The following is a 21,282-nucleotide window of genomic DNA, read 5'->3' on the forward strand; positions in this document are numbered from 1 at the left end:
AATTGAATGTTACCCCTCTGATAATGGTTTCCCTTGGGTTCCGCAAAACCACCTCCCACCACTGAAGTGACTGGTGTCAGATCACCAGTCCAGGATTCTGGTAAAAAATGGATTTATTTCAAAACTCAAGTCTGCGCATATATACCATATGCGCAGACTTGAGCTTTGAAATAAATCCATTTCCTACCAGAATATGGTAGTGTGTATATGGGTGTGGATCGCGGTTGCTGAAAGGGAAATCAAAACCAAAGTGAGGGAAATGATGTGCAAATCTAATTACATTGCGTACACAGCACTGCCACAAGGGGGAGCCGTTAGACTGTGCTTAAACTATTAAATCTCACTTAATAGAGTATGAACAATTATAAATTCTGTGTTACTTAACCCATGAGTTCACTGTCAAGTTGAGGTTTGAGAAGTTTTGCAGAGTAAAATGTTGCAGTTTCTTTATGATCCTACAGATGGCGCACTCTGAACTATATACACATTTTCAATTAAACATTATCACATTTGTAGGTTTGGTTACTGAGTTTTATCCTTTTTTTCCCCGCCAGAAAGAAACAAGATCATGATGCCAAAAGATTCCATTAGCCAACAAAAAAAGACAAACCTTCACCAGTGCTCAGACTGTCAAAAGAGTTACGCTTACCGTAGTGAACTCCTGAGACACCGGCGCGTTCACACAGGAGAGAAGCCGTATTGCTGCCCAGACTGCGGGAAGGCTTTCACCCACCTAAATAACTTTAAAAAACACCAGTACCTTCATACAGGAGAGAGGCCGCATCACTGCTCGGAGTGCGGGAAGAGGTTTACCGAAAGGAAGTCTCTCCAGAATCACCAGCGGATTCACACTGGAGAGAAGCCGTATCCCTGCCCGCTGTGCGGCGTGAGTTTTAGTCGAGAGGATACACTTCGCAACCACAAGCGCATTCACTCAGAAGAGAGGCCGTATCGATGCTTGGACTGCGACAAGACCTTCACTTACCCGCATCATTTCAAGGAACATCAGCGCACTCACACCGGAGAGAAGCCGTACCACTGCTCGGAGTGTGGGAGAGGTTTTGCTCAGTACAGTAGTCTCCGGCAACACCTGCGCATTCACACTGGAGAGAAACCACATCAGTGCTTACAGTGTGAGAAGAGTTTTCTGACACAGAGTGCTCTCCATAACCACCAGCGCACTCACACGGGAGAGAAGCCGTTTCACTGCGCCGAGTGCGGGAGGAGTTTTGCTCAGTATAGCGCTCTCCAACAACACGAGCGCATTCACACCGGAGAGAAGCCGTACCAGTGCTCGGAGTGCGGGAAGAGGTTTAATCAGTCCAGCACCCTTCAGCAACACCAACGTGTTCACACCGGAGAGAAACCGTATTACTGCGCGCAGTGTGGACGGAACTTTAGTCAGAGGCGTAGTCTCGAAGCACACCAGTACATTCACACGGGAGAGAAGCCGTATCAGTGCTCGCAGTGTGGGAAGGGTTTTAGCCAAAAAAGGGTTCTCAAAGCACACCAGCAGAACATTCACGCACAAGAGAAATCGGTAGAGCTGGGACTACTTTAGTCGGCCATTTTATTTGATGAAATGATAGAATGTGCAGGAGTAGCTCGCTGTTTAACGGTTTGGGAGCTGCCCCTGTTGGGCTTATGAGTGTGGTCCATCTCCTTCAACTACTCAGGTACAATTGGGCGTCGTTGTAAATCCGACCTGCCACATAAATCGCCAGGTATATCAAATCTCTCTCCAGGGTGAGGAGTAATGAATGTCCAATGGAACATGGACGGATGGACCCTTAACCCCTACTTAAATGTGTACGGAGTAAAATCAAGAGCAGAAGGTTGCACTGTCTTTTCTTGATTAAATCGATCCAATGTTCCATCTCATCTGATGTTACTAACATGGTGTTATCAGGTTACATTTAGCAAATATAAATATTCTGTCTATTTTTATATAATGCATTATGATTAAGAGAGATAAAATGGATTCACCTGTTAAAGTCTGTGTCCTACTTCTGTATATTTATGTATGTGTGATTAACAGAAAGCATCAAGTCAAACTGCTTTTAGGGGAAACATCAGACATTGTGGGGAAATTAGTTTAGATTTTTATGTAACAAAACTGCTTTTAGCATGTACAAGGAGTTTAAGCAAGGAGCTTAAAAATAAAACTAAACATTTGTTAAAAATATATATTTTTATATATAATTATATATATATATATATATATATATATATATATATATATTATTATTTTTTTTTATTCAAGAAATTGGTCTTAAGGAAAGTATCTTTCTCAACCTGTTATTAGTGTCACAGCATGTGTACTTCTATCTAAACTGGTTGGATAACATCCAGTCCTATTTTACAGGAAGTGAATATAAAATTTTACTTGGAAATAAATTAACGATTATGTAAAATGGCCAAGAGTAAAGTCTGCGTGGAAACAGAAATGCGGACACGTACAGTATATATTTCCAAGTATCACAACATGGCTTGTTACATTGTAAGTTGGGATCAAGCACATGATAAAAATTATAATTCCTTTATAAACCTACAATGAAAGGACATTAAGTGAGAGATCAAATCTGATGTATGTAGTAGAGGTACTGTCGGGTAACGATGGACCAAATAAAAGCAATAAACAATGAAAAAAAAGTTTACTGGATGTATTGTTTTGAAATAAAGAATTTATGACTAAATAAATGTTCAGGTGCGGTTAAAACAATAAAATGGAAACATCTTCAGAGTTTAAAAGTTAATTAGTGGAGAAATACAGTGAAGATCATGGTATCCTATATATATTTTTTTTTTCTCTACCAGTAGCAAAATTTTATTATATCAGTCTGCGCTAGTTTCTCAATATCTCCTAGCTAAAGTTTTTAATGGATGTAGCGTTGCGAATAAATATATACCGTATATAGTTTTATCACTGGTAACGCTTCCTGGCTTTCTGGCAGCACTTGTTTTTAATGCTATCAGTATGTAGTCCTTAACTGTATTCTATTTAAGTTTTGTGTTCACTACAATATATATATGTATATATAACATATGAATAACTTAAAGCTGGAACATTTATTTATTTACAAGGTTGCTTAATAGAATAGAATTATAATAGAAGTGTATAGAGTTTGAGCTACATGATCTGTCACAAAGAAGATAATGAAAGTACAATGTGTTTGAATTTGGTTTTTTATTTTTATTAACATTTCTTTATGTTTTAGAAGTAAGCATTAATCTGGGAGTGCACTCCGGTCCTGTAGGTGGCGGTAACGCACAGTTACGTTACGCCACAAAACACCAAGAAGACGCAGAAGAAGAAGAAGACGCCGCCGCAGAAGCGGAAGTCGCAGTTCGTTTAAACATCTTTATTTAAATGATGTAATGATCAACTCCCGACTTTAGGAGTTTATTATAAACATCAGCATTGTTTTTTTAGGGGGTGAATTTAAAATCTCCATCAGCTCTAAACTCCGAGGTAAGTTATACTGACGCTGTGTGACCGGATTCTCAGTGTGGAAGTGCACTAGTTAGGGAGCACTATGTAGTGCACTAGATGGGGAAATTTCATTTAGAAAATAAACCTTAAGAACTGCCCTTAAATATTTCCTCTGTCCAGTTATAGTCATGTTACGGCTGTCTGTCTGGTTGCTATAGCGACCGGGTCAGGCCACGCCCCCTTGTCAGACTCAGTCTCTCTAGGAATTGTCATTATTGTTGTTATTATTATTTTTTGTTGTTGTTGTTTTAGAGCTGTTATAGTAATGATTTCATCAGAAGACGTACAGCCTCCTGATCCTGCTCCGTCACAGGTAAATATTATACTGTATTATAAAAAAAAACAATCCGGCGTACTGGGAAAACCTTCTACCCTGATGGTATCTGAGCACTAGCATTAGTGTAGCAGCGGATTATATAGAGAAATAAAAGCTTTAAGAAATAAGTGCGTTGTTATTGTGAACTGTTTTTTAAAAGTCCCGCTTTGACTCGAACGCTGCGTCGTTTTATAACTGCCTCGCTTGGCGACTACCCTACAATCTGTCCGAAACCTCATGAGGAATGAAAAAAAGAAACAAAAGGAATCTAACATCAATCAGCTGTTATTGTTTGTTATTATTGTTATTGTTTATCTCTAGCTTTGTGAGGACGTGAAAGCAGAGACGTCAGAAACTTCAGAAGTCTGTGTGAAGAAAGAGGAACCGCTGGAGCTGAACATCTCCAACCATGAAGACGACCTCGACAACACTCCTGAAGTTATCTCCATTAAAGAGGAAGATCCTGATCACAAAGAGAACCTCTGTAAGACATCAGACACTCACTAAAAGTGTAATAGGGGTTTATTTGTCATGTTCAACAAGAACATGTGAGTGTGTACGTGTGTGATGCCCTGAAACTGGCTTGAGTGAACTCGGGTTTAATCCTGAAATGGGTGTGGTGTTTTTTTGTTAAATTATAAAATTAAATTCTACTAATGTTAGTCTAGCAAGGGGTGCCATTAATTTTAACACACATTACATACACATCCTGGTATTATATTGTCCTATTGTGTTTTCTCCACCCACAGACTGTGAGCTTTGCAAATCCTTCTTCTTCAACAAGTGTGAGGTTCATGGTGCGCCCCTCTTTATCCCTGATACCCCTGCTCCTATGGGGGTCTCTGACCGAGCCAGACGCACTCTTCCACCTGGGCTAGAGATTCGGGAGTCCGGCATCCCTGACGCAGGCCTGGGAGTGTTTAATAATGGGGAGACCGTTCCACTAGGGGCGCACTTCGGACCCTACCAGGGAGAGCTGGTAGAGCGAGAGGAAGCCGTGAGCAGTGGATACTCCTGGGTGGTGAGTTTGTTAGAAAGTTTTAGAATACTTTTATAAATATATATATATATTTTTTAATCAGCAAAATATCACCACAGGATGAAGGCAATTTTTCTGCGGCCACAACATTCTCTCAAGGCTTTTGCAAATGTTGCGGTTCAGCCCTTTCTGAGTGATTTATTGATTTAGTTGAATGCAGCCACCCTGTGGAAGTATTTAGTCTTGATGTTGTTGCAATCATGCTGTTGTTCACCCGCTCTGGTACTGAACTGTAACTTTTACATACATGCTCATGCATTCAAGGTCAGTGTGTTTACAACTAATTAATGATTAATAATTAAAAATGAACTCATTTTTTAAATAATTTAGTCTTTGGTTGGTTTAGTTACTATATTGATTTTTTTTTTGTTACTGTAAATGTAAGTATTAGCTGTAGATTAATCAACAGACATAAGTGACATAATTTAATGTATGAACACCACTACCATGTTTTCGAAAGCATTCAAGTATTGATTGTGGGGTAGCCTTTCAGATTTTTATTTATTTTTTATTTTACAGACTCAAAAATACTTGGACAAACTTGGTAAAACATGTACTGTAAAACATTCTAGCTTTGTACAAAACACGTCAAATGACGGACTGACCAAGTTCTCCATTTTTTATAGCTGTCTGTTTAAAGGCCAACACACAAGGGACAGGATGATATGTGTAAGAGGGGTCTTATTGGGAAGCAAAGGTTTGCCATGAATTAACATTGATTATTGAACCCTTCCTTCCTTTCATAAAATCAGGTGAAAAGCCATACCTGAATTTTCCTGAATTTTCCAATATTTACTTTGGAGCTTGTAGTCTGTGTGTGTAATATAATAAAGACATGATATATCATGCGTGTTATCGTGTACCTGATTTATTTTAAGGACTAGATCAATTTAATGAATAAAATTAAATGTGTATCTTTTTACAGATGTACAGGAGCAGGCAATGTGAAGAGTACATAGATGCCAAAAGAGAAATGCATGCGAATTGGATGAGGTGAGGAACGTTTTTGGGTCATTGTTTAGTCATTGCTTTTTTTTTCCCAGCTGTTAATTTGTAGCAAGAACTTTATCAATCTTTATTTTTGGTTGGAAGTCTACAAAGATAACCTAAGTAAATACAAAATTGAAAAGTTTTAAATAAATAAATAGTTTTTAAATGATAATTTTATTTTGTTTAAGGAATAAGCTGCCCATTGCCTGGTTCTATGTAAAAAGAGTAATTGCCCCTAAACCTAATAACTGTGCTTCAAGGGGCAGTAACCCTTGAACAGCATGGTGGACGCTGGTGGTCAGGGAAGCCGTCCGAATGAAATTGGAGTCTTCAGGAATATTTTATCTTGGGGGACAGTGGAGACAGTTGCAAGCTAACAGCAGGATGGCAGCCGCAGTGGTAGCAGAGGCAAAGGAGCAGGTGTGGGAGGACCTCAGAGGAGCCATGAAGAAAGACCTTCGGGCGGCACCAAGGTGCTTGTGGGAAATCCTCAAGTACTTCAGGAGGGGGAAATGGGGAACCACCCAAGCTTTGTACAGCAGGGACACTGCTGACCTCGACCTGGATTTTTCTGGGTAAAGTAATGGAGGTAGTCAAACAACTTCATAGTGGAATAGGCCCAGGAAATGACGAGATCTGCCCAGATATGCTAAAGGCTGTTGGTGTTCAGAGTCTGTTCTGGTTTACACGCCTCTTCAACATTGTGTGGAAGTCAGGACGGTGCCTAAGGAGTGGCAGACTAGGGTGGTGGTTTCCCTCTTCAAATAGAGGGCCCAGAGGGTGTGTGCCAGCTACAGGAGCATCACACTACTCAGCCTCCCTGGGACGGTAATATATGGCATTTCCAAGGTCCTGGAAAGGAGGGTTTCCAGATTGAAAAGAAACAATGTGGATTCCATCCTGGTTGTGGAACGATGGACCAGCTTTTTATTCTTGCAGGAATCCAGGAGGGGGCTTGGAAATATGGCCTTCCAGTGTACATGTTTTGTGGATTTGGAGAAGGTGTATGATCGGGTACTCCAGGATTTTTCTGTGGGAGGTACTTCTGGCGTATGGGGTGAGAGGGTTACTTCTCAGGGCCATCCAATCACTTTATGCAAAGTGAGAGCTGTGTTGGGGTTAGTTGGGCTTGTTTCTGGTGTGTGCCATGGCTGTCCTCTGTCAACAATCCTGTTTGTGATTTTCATGGACAGGATATCAAGGTGCAGCCGTGGAGGAGAGGGTATCCAGTTTGGTGAACTGAAGATATGGTCCTGTTATGTCATCATCAGTTTGTGACCTGCAGCACTTCCTGGATTGATTTGCAGCCAAGTGTAATACGGTGGGGATGAGGATCAGCATCTTGAAATCCGTAGGGAAATCAGCAGGAAACTGATGGATTGTCTACTCCAGGTATGAAGCAAGTCATTACCCCAAGTGAAGGAATTTAAGTATCTCAGGGTCTTGTTTAACGAGTGATGGGAGATTGAAGCTTGAGGTTGGCCAAAGAATTGGAGCAGCGGGGGTCAATATCGCAGTCAATTTACCGCACCATTCTGAAGAAAAGAGAGAAGGATAACTGGCTTTTCTCTTGGAGATGGGATGAGAAGAACAGTCATCTGAGATGACTCTGGGTAGAGGCACTGCTCCTTTTGTGTGGAAAGGAGGCAGTTAAAGTGGTTTGGACATCTAGTAGGAGGGAGGTATTCTTGGCAGAGCTAGCTGGGAGGCGGCCACAGGGCAGACCAAGGAATAGGTGGAGTGCTTATATCTCCACGCTGGCCTGGGAACACCTTGGGATCCCTTAGTCAGAGTTAGCTGATGCAAAGCAGACTTTGACTAGGTCACTCCAAAGCCAATTTTTTTTTTTGTTGTTAAGTCAATAAGTTGTGGACTTGCTGGTATATTACAGATCATTTTCCTACTGGGCTTGAGGTCACAAACTCATGGCTGAACATTCTCCTTCAGGATTTTTTGGTAGGACGTAAAGTTCATGGTTCCATCAATTATGTCAAATCGTCCAGGTCCTGAAGCTGCAAAGCAGCCCCAGACCATCACACTACCGCCACCATGTTTGACTGTTGGTATGATTGTAAAACTCCTTTAAAAAGTTTAACTTTTGTCTCATCAGTCCACAGAATATTTGCTCAAAAGTCTTAGGGATAATCAATATTTTTTAGGCAAATGTAAGGCGAACCTTTGTGCTCTTTTCTGTTCACCGCTGTTCCAAGTTTTTTTCCATTTGTGCATAATGGCTCTCCCCATGGTTGGGCAGATATTTTTTCATGGCACTTTTCACGGATCTCTGACCTAACTTTTACTTTTTTTCACTTCCCTACTTTCTTTTAGGTATGTAAATTGTTCCCGTAATGATGAAGAACAAAATCTTGTGGCATTTCAGTATCGAGGGGGCATTCTGTTTCGTTCCTGTCGACCTGTTAACCCAGGACAGGAGCTCTTAGTGTGGTATGAAGATGAGTACGCCAAAGAACTCAGTCCTGCATTTGACCACCTCTGGAACAAAAAGTGTTTCTCCAATGGTAAAGTCCAGCCGTGCATAATGCAAATCTTTTTAGTTATGTCAATTATATGGGCATACTGAAAGAGCCCTGTCACTGAGTTCAATATGTGTATTTTATAATTTAGGTGTGTAATATGTATATTATATAACTGTATATAGCTCGCATGAAGTCCCGGGATTTACTTCTCCTTTACCTCCAGGGTTTATACCTGGACTTAATACCAGGATTTGGAGAAAAATAGGAAAAATGTTCCATATTTTTATAGTTCTCTAGGAGAAGGCTTTACCTCCTTCCACTGTCTTTATTATTCTAGGTACTAGTAAATAACCTGCACCTTTTGATTAAAGCAGGTGTGGAGGATTATAAAAGATCAAAGATTTCCCCAGGTACTGATTCAGGGAATGTTGGATTTCAGTTGAGTGTCACTTAAAAACAGACATCACTAACAGCTTGCTGGTAACCCCAAACTTTATTAATTAACACAAACTCTTTAATTTTTTATGTAACTGCAAAAAAAAAAAGTTATCAGTCAGATATTGTTCTTATGTATGATTATATATATTTTTTGTATTTTATGTTTTAGATTCTAATATTTGCCTTATTTCAAATCACCAGACTGCGCTGTGTCACGGGTCTTTTCCTGCTCCACATGTCCTCTATCCTACTCATCTAAAATTTACCTAGACAAGCACATGCAAAGATGCCGCTACAAGAAGGATGTGAGGTCATATGATTCAGGAGAGATTAAATATAAGCTTCAGATCCCCTCCAAAGGCTCCAATGGTCAGCCAACATCATCTGGTAGTCTCAATGGCTTACAGAAAGAAATCCACCCCTGTTCAGACTCTGGAACAAGTTTTAGTCATCAGGAGGCCCTCAAACCACACCAGTGTGGGTCTACAGGAAAAAAGCCACATCACTGTTCAGTGTGTGGAAAGAGTTTTAATCGACACTGGGCTCTTGAACAACACTACCGCGTTCACACGGGAGAGAAGCCGTATCACTGCTCACAGTGTGGAAAGAGTTTTAACCGCCAGGATAGTCTGAAAAAACACCAGCGTATTCACACAGGAGAGCGGCCGTACACCTGCTCGCAGTGTGGGAAGAGTTTTATTAAACAAGGTGATCTTCAACGACATCTGCGCACCCACACCGGAGAAAAACCGTATCACTGCTCACAGTGCGGGAAGAGCTTCAGTCAACATAGCGGCCTCCACCAACACAAGCGCTTCCACACAGGCGAGAAACCGTATAAGTGCTCGCAGTGTGGGATGTGTTTTATTTTACCGAGTGATCTCCGACGACACCAGCGCTTTCACACCGGAGAGAAGCCGTATCAATGCTCAGAGTGTGGGAAGCGCTTCAATCTGCAGAGCGCTCTCCGACGACACGAGCGCATTCATACCGGAGAGAAGCCTTATCAGTGCTCGCATTGCGAAAAGAGTTTTTTCATACAGAGCGATCTCAGACGGCACCAGCGCATTCACACGGGAGAGAAACCGTATCAGTGCTTACAGTGCGGGAAGAGTTTTAATCAACAGACCCCTCTCCAACAGCACAAGCGCGTCCACACGGGAGAGAAGCCGTATTACTGTTCACAGTGCGGAAAGAGTTTTTCTAATAAAGGTGATCTTCAGCGACATCAGCGCATCCACACCGGAGAGAAACCGTATCAGTGCTCGCAGTGTGAAAAGAGCTTTAACCAGCAGGGCGACCTCCAACGGCATCAGCGCGTTCACACGGGGGAAAAGCCACATCGCTGCACACAGTGTGGAAAGAGCTTTGTCGACCAGAGTAACCTCCAAATACATCAGCGCATTCACACGGGAGAGAAGCCCTATCACTGCTCGCAATGCGGAAAGAGCTTTAATCAGCAAGGCGATCTTAAACGACATCAGCGCATTCACACGGGAGAGAAGCCGTATCACTGCACACAGTGTGAAAAAAGTTTTAATAGACAGTCGGAGCTCCAGCGACACCAGCGCGTTCATACATAAGAGATGTTGAATCAGTGCTCATATTGTGAAATACGCTATATTCGTCTTAAATTGTCTCCAACCGTGTGGAAAAACATTTTATAATTCAGCTACATTTAAGCATTTAACAGGTACTCGAAGTCTGTGACATCAAATTAAAGTTATTTATTACTTCTTTGTCTAAGAATGTCTTCATATTTTTTATGTTTTTATTTTATTGTAGTTTGACAATAAACGAGTTTAATGTTACAGAAAAATACTATATATATGGTAAGAAATCCTCGAACCAAGCAAAAACAGACTGAAAGGGTTTAGGCTGAACCTACAGCTCATTACATCTACCTTTCTTACTTAAGCAAGGAAATGTTTGTGCCATGAATCGTAAATAAATATTATATATTATAATCATTCACATCCTAGAGGTCTCAGGAACAAGTGTGTCTGTTAATTTTCCAACTTAACTACACCTTTGTCCCGCATTCCGCCATGCTTGACTTTCTTTTTCATTTCACTCCTTCTTCATATGTGCTGTTTCAGTGTCTGCGGCTTTAAATAACCTTTTCTTAAATGCCCAGCTCAGCGTGTAGTTACTTAATGTAATAAATAGCTCAGTCCACTGCAGTGTGTAGTAACTTACTTGTAATAAATACTGTACCTCAGTTCACCATGGAGTGTTGTAACCTACCGTAGTAAATACTGCAGGTGACTGTTAATTTATATGCTAATGAATTTGATTGATCTCAATAATCAATACTTCACACGTTGTTGCGTGGCAACTCCCACAATTTCTAGTGCTAAGTTAAACTTGCAGCGATTCCAGTTAGCTGAAGTCATGCATACTTAGCCGACAGCTAGCCATCACTCGATTATGCCTAACTTTATGGCTTAATATAATTGTAACATATAAGTTACATAAAAAATGTTATGAACAGGAAATCTATCCAGACCAAAGTAGAACTATTTATAGACTATTCATCTACAATATTAACTATTCAGACCATAATTGAGAGAGCTTGCATTAAATCTTATTGTGTGCAGTTCTACTTCTAACCACTAGGCGGTGTAAGTTGCTCCTGCTCGCCCTTCAATCACCACTAAGTGGCAGTAAAGCGCACACGAGCTGATTCTCCAACCTCCGGAAAAACACCGAAGAAGAAGAAGAACGAAGCCTCCCTGGCGTTCTTAGCTTTAGCTGGATGAGCTAATATTAACATATTTCTGAGAGTTTTGTGCGGGCGGCTGATTTAACAATAAAAGCACGTCGCTGTGTTTATTTGTGTGGATTTAAAAGCTCCAGACCCTGAGGTAAGATGTACTGGAGCTACATTACACTCAGAGTGAGCTACTGCGCATGCGCCGTGCACTGTTTATTCCTTAATCAGGGTGTTTATGATGGACAACCTGCTTATTCATGAGTTAAATGCTTGCTGTTAGTCAGTTTATTTTATTGACTAACTGGCCACTTAATTAGGTACACCTGTTCAAGTGTTTGTAAGTGAGAGCATGTGGACATGGTCAGGATGATCTGCTGGAGTGATGGAATGGGGAGGAAAAGGTGATTGGAGTGAGTTTGGGTGTGGCATGGTATGTTAGTGCCATATTTCTGAACCTAATGATCTGTACAACCGTCCTTAGGGGTTTTACAGAGAATGGTGTGAAAAAGAGAGGAAATAGTGAGACAGTGAGGACAGGTCTCTCAGTGGAAATGCCTTGAGAAGAAAGAGGAGACTGGTTCGGGCCGATAGGAGACAACAGGAACTCAAATAACATCTCGTTACACCATCTCGAGGTGTGCTGATGAACATCTCTGAACACACACCGAACACGTCGAACCGTGAAGCAGATGTTCTACAGGAGTAGTAGTCAGCTAGGAACAGGAAACTAATGCTACAGGTCACATGACTTCACCAACAGTAGATCAGAATAACGTAACCTGGTCTGATGAGTCTCGATTTCTTCTGCGGAAGATCGGGACAGAATCTGGCGTCAAAAAAAAAAAATAATAATAAAAGTGTGAGTGGTGTAATGGTGTGGAGGGGATACTTCTTTTGTTCGTCTGTAATAAACATATATAGGGCTCTAGATTGTGCAGTATGAAGTGTCATATCCTTTTTTCCCAGGACAACATGATGAACTGAATTTCACTTCATTTTTACAGACTGTACAAACATGACAATGGGTTACACATTGCTGAGTACATATTTTCAGAGCTCTACATTTTTGCAACGTGGTTCCTGTATTTTGGATGTGGTAAAATTTACATGTTATAAAAGTAAAGATAACTTTCGTTCCACCTAAAATATCAGGAAAAACAAATGCACAGTTTGATGTGTAATGGTTGAAGTTTGATTCCCACCACCATATGTTGAATCAACGCCATGAGGAATTAAGGGCAGTTATAGCCCCTTATAACCAAAGTGCCGATAAGTTTAGATTTCATTTATGACATTTGTCTCTTGTCCAGTGTCTTATATGGTACATCTGAGTACTTGAAGAACTTCCTGAAGGCAACAGTGGTACTTGGGTTTGAACCCCTGACCCTTTGTGAAAACCCTTCTTGGTAATAAACCTGAGTCTGATTCTCCTTGTTCGCCGGCTGGTACACGCCTACAGAGTGCCATTAATTTTGTCCTAATTGAACATCTTTCTTTTTTCAACAGATAAGTTTTACATTAATTTGCATGTATTTACTTATGATTTTTATTAATTTTTTAATTTCAGAGTTGATCGATCAGGATTACTGATCAGAAGGTTGACGATTCAAACCCCAGCTCATCCAAGAGATCACGGTGGAGCCCTTGAGCAAGGCCCTTAATCCTGTCTCCTCCAGGATGTGCTGTATTCTGGTTTATCATACTCTCTGACTCCAGCTTACTAACATGCAAAGAAAAAGATTTGTGATGTACATGTGACAAATTAAGCCTTCGCTTATCTAATGCAAATTGGGATTCATAGAATAAAATAAATGTAAATCATGGTTTAAAGGTTTGTGTTCAGCTTTAAATATGGCTCTTACTTTCATATATATGTACATAAGTATGAAATATTATTATTATTATTATTGCTCATGTTCTCAGTCTGTCTTTAGAGGTGATGTAATGAATTCAACAAGAGCCAGACAGCGCTCCTGCAGGACGTCTGGAGCTTCTGATCCTGCTCACTTACAGGTAAAACAAGTGTTTGTACTGTTTTACTGCCTCACTTCACTGCTAGACTTTAAGCTGTCCGGCTTTTTTTTTCACTAAACCTATAAGGCATAGTGAGGACGTCTAAAGTCTTTTCTTTATAAAACGTCAATCTTTTTGGATGATTATAAAATACTTGTGCAGACGGATGGTATAATATACACAACACTTTACTGCATTGTGAACTGAGAGCAGATAACAAACTAAATTAATCTCAAATAATCCAACAATGTTATTGTTTGATCTGTAGCTGAGTTTGGACGTGAAAGCAGAGACGTCTGAAACTTCAGAAGTCTGTGTGAAGAAAGAAGAGGCGCTGGAGCTGAACATCTCCAACTATGAAGACGACCTCGACAACACTCCTGAAGTTATTTCCATTAAAGAGGAAGATCCTGATCACAAAGAAAACCTCTGTAAGACATCAGATACTCTGTGGAGTTCAGTAACAGTATCTCATACACACGCACTCTCAGTGCACTAAAAGTGTAATAGGGGTTTATTTGCAATGTTTAACAGGAACATATGCGTGTGTGTGTGTGTGTGTGTGTGTGTGTGTGATCAGCACCTGAACAACATCTGAAATGGGCTTGAGTGGACTCAGGTTTAACCCTTTAAGTTTACAAATGCCAAGACGTTATGGTATTTTTGCACTGAAATGTAAACAAAACATTAAACATTTGCTACTTAATCAGTGTTAAATTTGAAGGCTTTGCAACAATCTGTTTTTCTAAAAGTTCCAAAAAGTGTGGATGGTCTTAAACTGATCACGCTTACCCTCAACAACTTTAAATAAGTTCACGCCTATCTGGCTTTTCCTTCATAAGGGGGAGTGATCTGTCATTTTCAGTGTAAATTAAACCTAAACATGGACAAACAAAAGCTTTTCTTAGAAACCCATCTGTCTCTACTTGTCTGGAGAAAGGAATGTTGTTCAATACGAGATATAGCCAAGAAAGTAAAGATTTTTTGAAAAGGTGTATAAGTAGACAATATAGTCCCCAGACACATGCCTCAACTGAATCCAATTGGGACAAAAAACGCAGTGAAGGGACCAAGAAGACAAGTACTTATGGTTGTCTGCCTTGAGAAACAGACAATATCAGTGTGTATGGACACTGTGCATAGGTGACTCACGACAGCCGACCTCATGTGCAGAGATTGGTCAAGGTTGAGTGGATGTTTGATGATGGGAACTAAGACTTGTGCACTGATGAGTCTTCAAGTTTGAGGTGTGAGCTTATAGAAAAGTGATGGATTATCTGCCTAACACCATAATTTAAGCCACCAACAGAGATGGAAATGTGATGATCTGTAGGTGCTTTTGGCAGTGGGTGCATGGGTGATCTGCATCATCAAGGCATCCTCAACCACTCAGATGAGGCATGCCATTGGTTCTGGGCAACGCCTGATTGAGGTTAACTTAATTTTGCAGCAAGACAGTGACCTCAAGCATTATTTCTAGTTGTGTAAGAACTATCTGGAGAAGAAAGTAAATGGAATACACTCGCTGTTGGACTGGCCAGCTCTGGACCCTGTCGAGCTCGTGTGGGCTAAGCTGAACCAATGAGTTTGAGAACACTGCCCAACCAGCATAGCAGAGCTTTGGGAGGTTCTACAGAAAGGCATAAGATCATATAAATACATAAGTATGTAAGTGTTTCCAAATTTTTTCTTGCCAGTGTAAATTCTACTAATATGCCCCTGCAAACAAGCCTCACGTCAGACAGTGCTACACTTTCATTACATGTTCCTCACATCACTTTAACAAACATGGTTTTCTAAAGGATACCTCTACTATCACGCAGATGATCATTTAGTCTTTTTCGAAAGCTTTCTTAAACTAATTGTTATACAGTTTTAATGTATAGTCACTTTCACAATTCAGGGCCACTTTTTATCGAAGAATTTGGAAATATTCAATTCAATTCAATTTTATTTGTATAGCACTTTTAGCAATTTTCATTGCCGCAAAGCATCTTTACACAATCAAAAGAATTATTTAAGTTTGTATGAAATGTGAATTTGTATGAATCAAAATGGTCAGTTTGTCCCTGGTGAGAAAGCCGAGGGCGACAGTGGCAAGGAAAAACTCCCTAAGATGGTAATAGGAAGAAACCTTGAGAGGAACCAGAGTCAACAGGGAACCCATCCTCATTTGGGTGAAACAGAAAGCAGTAAATGATCTGCATTTATACACTGTGTAGGGTGGGAGGCAGTTCAGCTATAATAGCTGATGTTAATTGATGTTAATATGGAGTCCAGGTAGTTATTGAAGACCCAGGTAGACTTGTAAGAAGTTCCAGTCCTGAACTATCGAACTGTCAAGTCCCCAGAGAAACAGTTGCCAACACCAGTCAAGGCCAGTACCATTTTCTAGGTAGAGAAAATCATCCCCAGACACCAGACGCATCCCAGAGAGACACAGGGCATCCATGTGATGAGATCTTCAGCCAGAAGCGGGGCACCAGGATGGGTCAGACTTGTCCAGAGGGCAGAGGGAGTCTGGATCACTGGCAGCTCAGGAACGACATGTGTAGCTCGACAGAGAGAGGGAAAGAGTGAAAGGGGAGACAGGAGGAGAGAGGAAAGAGAAAGAGGGGGGAAAGAGAAGAAGAGGAGAGATGGCAGTTAGGTATGGTCACAGTCACACAATGTTTAATGTGAATGTATATTAACTGTAGTGTGCAAGCAGAGACTCCGGCAGGACTAACTATGACATCATAACTAAAAGGGAGAGCCAGAAGGAAACACAAACATGAGGACTTTCTGAGATGTAAAGCAAACAATCACCTCACCGTCAGCAAACCTGAGTGATCAATGAGAGTGAGGAAGACAGCATCCAAACATACCAGTTCACCATAATACTCTACGTCCAAGAGTCCCCCAGATCTGCTCCTTTACTTATGGCAAATCTATTTAAAAAATTCTTGGCTAAATAAATAGGTTTTTAGCCTGGACTTAAACACTGAGACTGTGTCTGAGTCCCGAACACTATTTGGAAGACTATTCCCTAATAGTCACACCAAGATCTTTCACTGTTGCATTTGATGGAACAGAAAGGCCATCTAAAGTTACGGTGTGATCTAAAATGTTACTCCTAGCTGTATGCGGTCCTATGACTAGAACTTCTGTCTTATCCGGATTAAGCAGAAGGAAGTTAATTAGCATCCAATTTCTTATGTCCTGCACACATTGCTTAATTTTAGTAAGCTGTTTTTTCTCATCAGGTTTTGCTGAGACATATAACTGTGTATCGTCAGCATAACAATGAAAACTAATACCATGCTTACGGATTATGTTGCCCAGAGGAAGCATGTAAAGGGAAAAAAGCAGTGGACCTAAAACTGAACCCTGCGGAACACCAAACTCCACTAGAGAACATGCAGAATAATCACCATTTAAGTCTACATACTGATAACGATGGGTCAGATAGGATCTGAGCCAGAAGAGGGCTGTACCCTTAATTCCTACTACACATCAAATATCCACATCAACACCAAAAGTCCCCTTGCTTGAACCACATTGATAACCTGGGCCTAGCTGAAGGGAATGTGCACAAGAAATAACCTTTGACCCTGTACTATCTTGAGAGATTCTGTCGAGAGTAATGGTTTCAGATGGCCTGCTCTGTATGCTTGAACCTTTTTAAACGTTAGAAAAGTCCTCCAACCCAAACCCTTTTTTTAAACCTAATCAAGTGTTGCCATTAATTATGAATACATTTTGATACATAATGCATAAGCATCCTGGCATAATGTTTTTTTATTTTGTTTTCTTTACCCACAGACTGTGAACTTTGCAAGTCCTTCTTCTTCAACAAGTGTGAGGTTCATGGTGCACCCCTCTTCATTGCTGATACCACTGCTCCCATTGGGGTCTCTGACCGAGCCAGACGCACTCTTCCACCTGGGCTAGAGATTCGGGAGTCCGGCATTCCTGATGCAGGCCTGGGAGTGTTTAATAAGGGGGAGACCGTTCCACTAGGGGCGCACTTCGGACCCTACCAGGGGGAGCTGGTAGAGCGAGAGGAAGCCGTGAGCAGTGGATACTCCTGGGTGGTGAGTTTCTCATATTTTTTCCAAGCCTTGATTTTCCTTTTCGATTGTCTTCAACTGCTGATAACTTCCGATAAGTTGATTTCAAAATAAAGTTTGAAACTTGCTTAGATTGCTGAACATTTTGGCAACATCATGTTGCCACCTTCAACACAGAGATGGTACTGTAAGAGCCGTTGAGCAGTGCTAAAGGTACATACTATATGGAGTGCAATGCAGTGTTTTGTTTTGAGGTAAGTAGTTGCTGATGCTTTACTGGCCTCCTGGAAGGCAAGCCATCAAGTCAAAGATTGCTTAATAAAATGTCTTAATGTATAATTTTTCTACAGATATGCAGGAGCAGGCAGTGTGAGGAGTACATAGATGCCAAAAGAGAAATGTATGCGAATTGGATGAGGTGAGGAATACACATGTTGTTGGGTCATCGTTTGATTGATTTATTGATTTATTTATTTATTTATTTATATTTATTTATATTTTTTTCCTCAGCCATTATATTTGTTGAAAGAACTTATATGAAATGGAATATAAATCTAACCTAGGTTAAATTTCTGACCTTGCATTTTCCACATTTTTTTAGGTATGTAAATTGTGCCCGTAATGATGAAGAACAGAATCTTGTGGCATTTCAGTATCGAGGGGGCATTCTGTTTCGTTGCTGTCGATCCATTAACCCAGGACAGGAGCTCTTAGTGTGGTTTGAAGATGAGTACGCTAAAGAACTCAGTCCTGCATTTGACTATCTTTGGAACAAAAAGTGTTCCACCAATGGTAAAGTCCATCCATACTTATAACAAATATAATTAAACAGAACTGTAATGATTTGCATACTGGAGGAGCCCTGACAGTTGATGTGTCCTTCAGAATAGGCACTAGATATAGTTTAACCACAGCTCTCATGAAGTCATAAACCCCAAGATTTAAACCTTTACCTTCAGGCAAAAATATTTAACTAAACACTTGGTTATCTAAAGATTTATGCAGCATTAGAAAAATAGTTGCAATTTGTTTTTTGTTGCTGTTTTGTAGGAGAAGACTTTATACCTGCTGTAGTCTTAATTATTCTAGGTACTAGAAAATAACCTGCACCTTTTGATTAAAGGTATCATAAAAGATTAAGTTGGCTCAGATACTGTTGGTTTTTGGTTGAGTGATGTGTTACTCAAGCAGAAGTGTTCACCATCACAAGCCTGCTGTAGCTTTTTTTTTTTGTCAATTCCATGCTGATTGGGCCTGTTGGGCCCTTGAGCATGGCCCTCAACCCTCAACTGCTCAGATGTGTAATGAGATAAAAAAAAAAAAAAAGTAAGTCGTTCTGGATAAGGGCGTCTGCTAAATGCTTACATGTAAATGATTGAATTGAATTAGCACACACCTAGAGCCATTTTTAATATTTTTACCTAACGACAAACACTCATATCAGTTACATTTTAGAAATTTGCTGTTCTGTTTTCTGATTTTTTTTCTTATTTCGCTTCTCCAGACAACAATGCGTCACAAGTCTTTTCCTGCTCCACATGTCCTCTATCCTACGCATCTAAAATTTACCTAGACAAGCACATGCGGAGATGCTGCCACAAAGAGGATATGAGGTTGTATGACTCAGGAGAGATTAAATATGAGCTTCAGATCCCATCCATAGACTCCAGTGGTCAGCCAACATCATCTGGTAGTTTCAATGTCTTACAGAAGGAAATCCACCCCTGTTCAGACTCTGGAAAGGATTTTGATTATCAGGAGGCCCTCAAAACACACCAGTGCAATTATGTAGCAAGAAAAAAGCCACACAATTGTTCAGTGTGTGGAAAGAGTTTTAATCGACACTGGGCTCTTGAACAACACTACCGCGTTCACACAGGAGAGAAGCCGTATCATTGCTCACAGTGTGGAAAGAGTTTTAACCGACAGGATAGTCTGAAAAAACACCAGCGCATTCACACAGGAGAGCGGCCGTACACCTGCTCGCAGTGTGGTAAGAGTTTCACTAAACAGGGTGATCTTCAACGACATCTGCGCACCCACACCGGAGAAAAACCGTATCACTGCTCACAGTGCGGGAAGAGCTTTAGTCAACATAGCGGCCTCCACCAACACCAGTGGATTCACACTGGAGAAAAACCGTATCACTGCTCACAGTGCGGGAAGAGTTTCAGTCAACAAAGCGGTCTCCAACAACACCAGCGCTTTCACACAGGCGAGAAACCGTATCAATGCTCACAATGTGGGATGAGTTTTATTTTACCAAGCGATCTGCGACGACACCAGCGCTTTCACACCGGAGAGAAGCCATATCAGTGCTCAGAGTGTGGGAAGAGTTTTAACCTGCAGTGTTCTCTCAGACGACATGAGCGCATTCACACCGGAGAGAAGCCGTATCAGTGCTCGCAGTGCGGGAAGAGTTTTATCCAATCGAGCCGTCTCCAACAGCACCAGCGCATTCACACGGAAGAGAAACCGTATCAGTGCTCGCAGTGTGGGAAGAGTTTTGGTCAACAGACTCGTCTCCGGCAACACCAGCTTATTCACACGGGAAAGAAGCCGTATTACTGTTCACACTGCGGGAAGGGTTTTTTCACTCAGAGTAATCTCCAAAGACACCAGCGCATCCACACAGGAGAAAAAACATATCAGTGCTCACAGTGCGGGAAGGGTTTCTTTGACCGAAGTAATCTCAAAAAGCATCAGCGCATTCACACTGGAGAGAAGCCGTTTTACTGTTCGCACTGCAGGAAGGGTTTTTTCACCCAGAGTAATCTCCAAAGACACCAGCGCATCCACACAGGAGAAAAAACATATCAGTGCTCACAGTGCGGGAAGAGTTTTTTTGACCGGAGTAATCTAAAAAAGCATCAGCGCACTCACCCTGGGGAGAAGCCGTATCATGTCGTGTATCATACCACTGCTGACAGTGTGAACAGTTCTTCGGCTGGATCGTCTACAAATCCACCAGCCCACTGACACAGTAACGAAGCCGTAACTTTGTTAACAGGAGCATTCAGAGGCAAAAATACTATTTATTCCTGGTGAATACGCGATGATACTCTGTGGAGGAAATTGAATCATGTATCTTGGTTTTTTTTAAATTATTTTGTGCTAGCAGGTTTAGGGGCAGGAATTAGTAGATATAGCAAGATTAGCTAAAACTCTGGACAATAAATCATTTTAAATTATTTAAATTCGCCTATTTAACATTCATAAGGCAAACACTACATTATTGCATTGACGTTTCTGCGAGAGCCAACATGATATTAAAGCGTATCTCTGTATCCAGTAGCATTTTATTCATATTTAGTTAAACTCAACAGTAAGTGAGTGAGCATGATAATGAATAAATGTTACACAAAACTGTGGTATTTAGAGAAGCAGGATAAAAAAGAACAAAAAACTAAATCATCACAAAAGTGAGCATATTGGTTTTTTTTATGTTTATTGTTGGACTGTAGAAATGTTCCTGGTAAGAATAAACCCAGAATAAGGCATGAAATGCACAGTTTGTATGTGTGTATAACACATATACATCCACGAGAGAAAGAGTGTACACCCTCTTTTAATTCTATACATGTATAAATTTAATTAATTTTTCCATTAAAAAAATATTATATAAATCATTTGATCGTCTCATGGCAGATGGCATTTTAATAGATCATGGTATAATCTTATTTTGTGAATAACTTTAATCCTTTTATAACTTTATTTCAGGATTATGTCTGTGTCTCTTCCAGAAAAA

The 21,282-nt window shown here is 40.7% G+C and overlaps 1 protein-coding gene across 6 annotated transcripts; it reads left to right on the plus strand.

The window, feature by feature from the left end:
- The first annotated feature begins 3,294 nt into the window (after window positions 1-3,294).
- LOC128518178 (zinc finger protein 501-like) lies at window positions 3,295-21,039 on the plus strand. Of its 6 annotated transcripts, none has more exons than XM_053491263.1 (8): window positions 3,295-3,472; window positions 3,746-3,806; window positions 4,131-4,293; window positions 4,559-4,830; window positions 5,774-5,841; window positions 8,167-8,357; window positions 8,955-10,332; window positions 19,412-21,039. In XM_053491263.1, exons 2-8 carry the CDS (start codon window positions 3,759-3,761, stop codon window positions 20,511-20,513), a joined length of 3,222 nt encoding a protein of 1,073 aa, XP_053347238.1. In that variant the 5' UTR covers window positions 3,295-3,472; window positions 3,746-3,758; the 3' UTR covers window positions 20,514-21,039. The 6 variants fall into 6 exon arrangements, with proteins under 6 accessions (XP_053347238.1, XP_053347234.1, XP_053347233.1 ...); XM_053491259.1 differs by lacking the exons at window positions 3,295-3,472; window positions 3,746-3,806; window positions 4,131-4,293; ... (2 more) ...; window positions 8,167-8,357; window positions 8,955-10,332 and adding exons at window positions 11,469-11,620; window positions 13,037-13,300; window positions 13,393-13,482; ... (2 more) ...; window positions 17,885-17,952; window positions 18,136-18,326 and having other exon boundaries at window positions 19,039-21,039; XM_053491258.1 differs by lacking the exons at window positions 3,295-3,472; window positions 3,746-3,806; window positions 4,131-4,293; ... (2 more) ...; window positions 8,167-8,357; window positions 8,955-10,332 and adding exons at window positions 11,469-11,620; window positions 13,037-13,300; window positions 13,404-13,482; ... (2 more) ...; window positions 17,885-17,952; window positions 18,136-18,326 and having other exon boundaries at window positions 19,039-21,039.
- The last annotated feature ends 243 nt before the right edge of the window (window positions 21,040-21,282 follow it).

Source organism: Clarias gariepinus, chromosome 1 (genome assembly GCF_024256425.1).
Source record: "Clarias gariepinus isolate MV-2021 ecotype Netherlands chromosome 1, CGAR_prim_01v2, whole genome shotgun sequence".
Classification (NCBI taxonomy): Eukaryota; Metazoa; Chordata; class Actinopteri; order Siluriformes; family Clariidae; genus Clarias; species Clarias gariepinus.

Bases quoted from the DNA above. Each gene is read 5' to 3' on its own strand.
- LOC128518178 (XM_053491263.1), top strand. From the start codon at position 3,759: ATGATTTCATCAGAAGACGTACAGCCTCCTGATCCTGCTCCGTCACAG. The intron at 3,807-4,130 runs GTAAATATTATA...GTTTATCTCTAG, and splicing joins CTGATCCTGCTCCGTCACAG to CTTTGTGAGGACGTGAAAGC. The intron at 4,831-5,773 runs GTGAGTTTGTTA...ATCTTTTTACAG, and splicing joins GCAGTGGATACTCCTGGGTG to ATGTACAGGAGCAGGCAATG.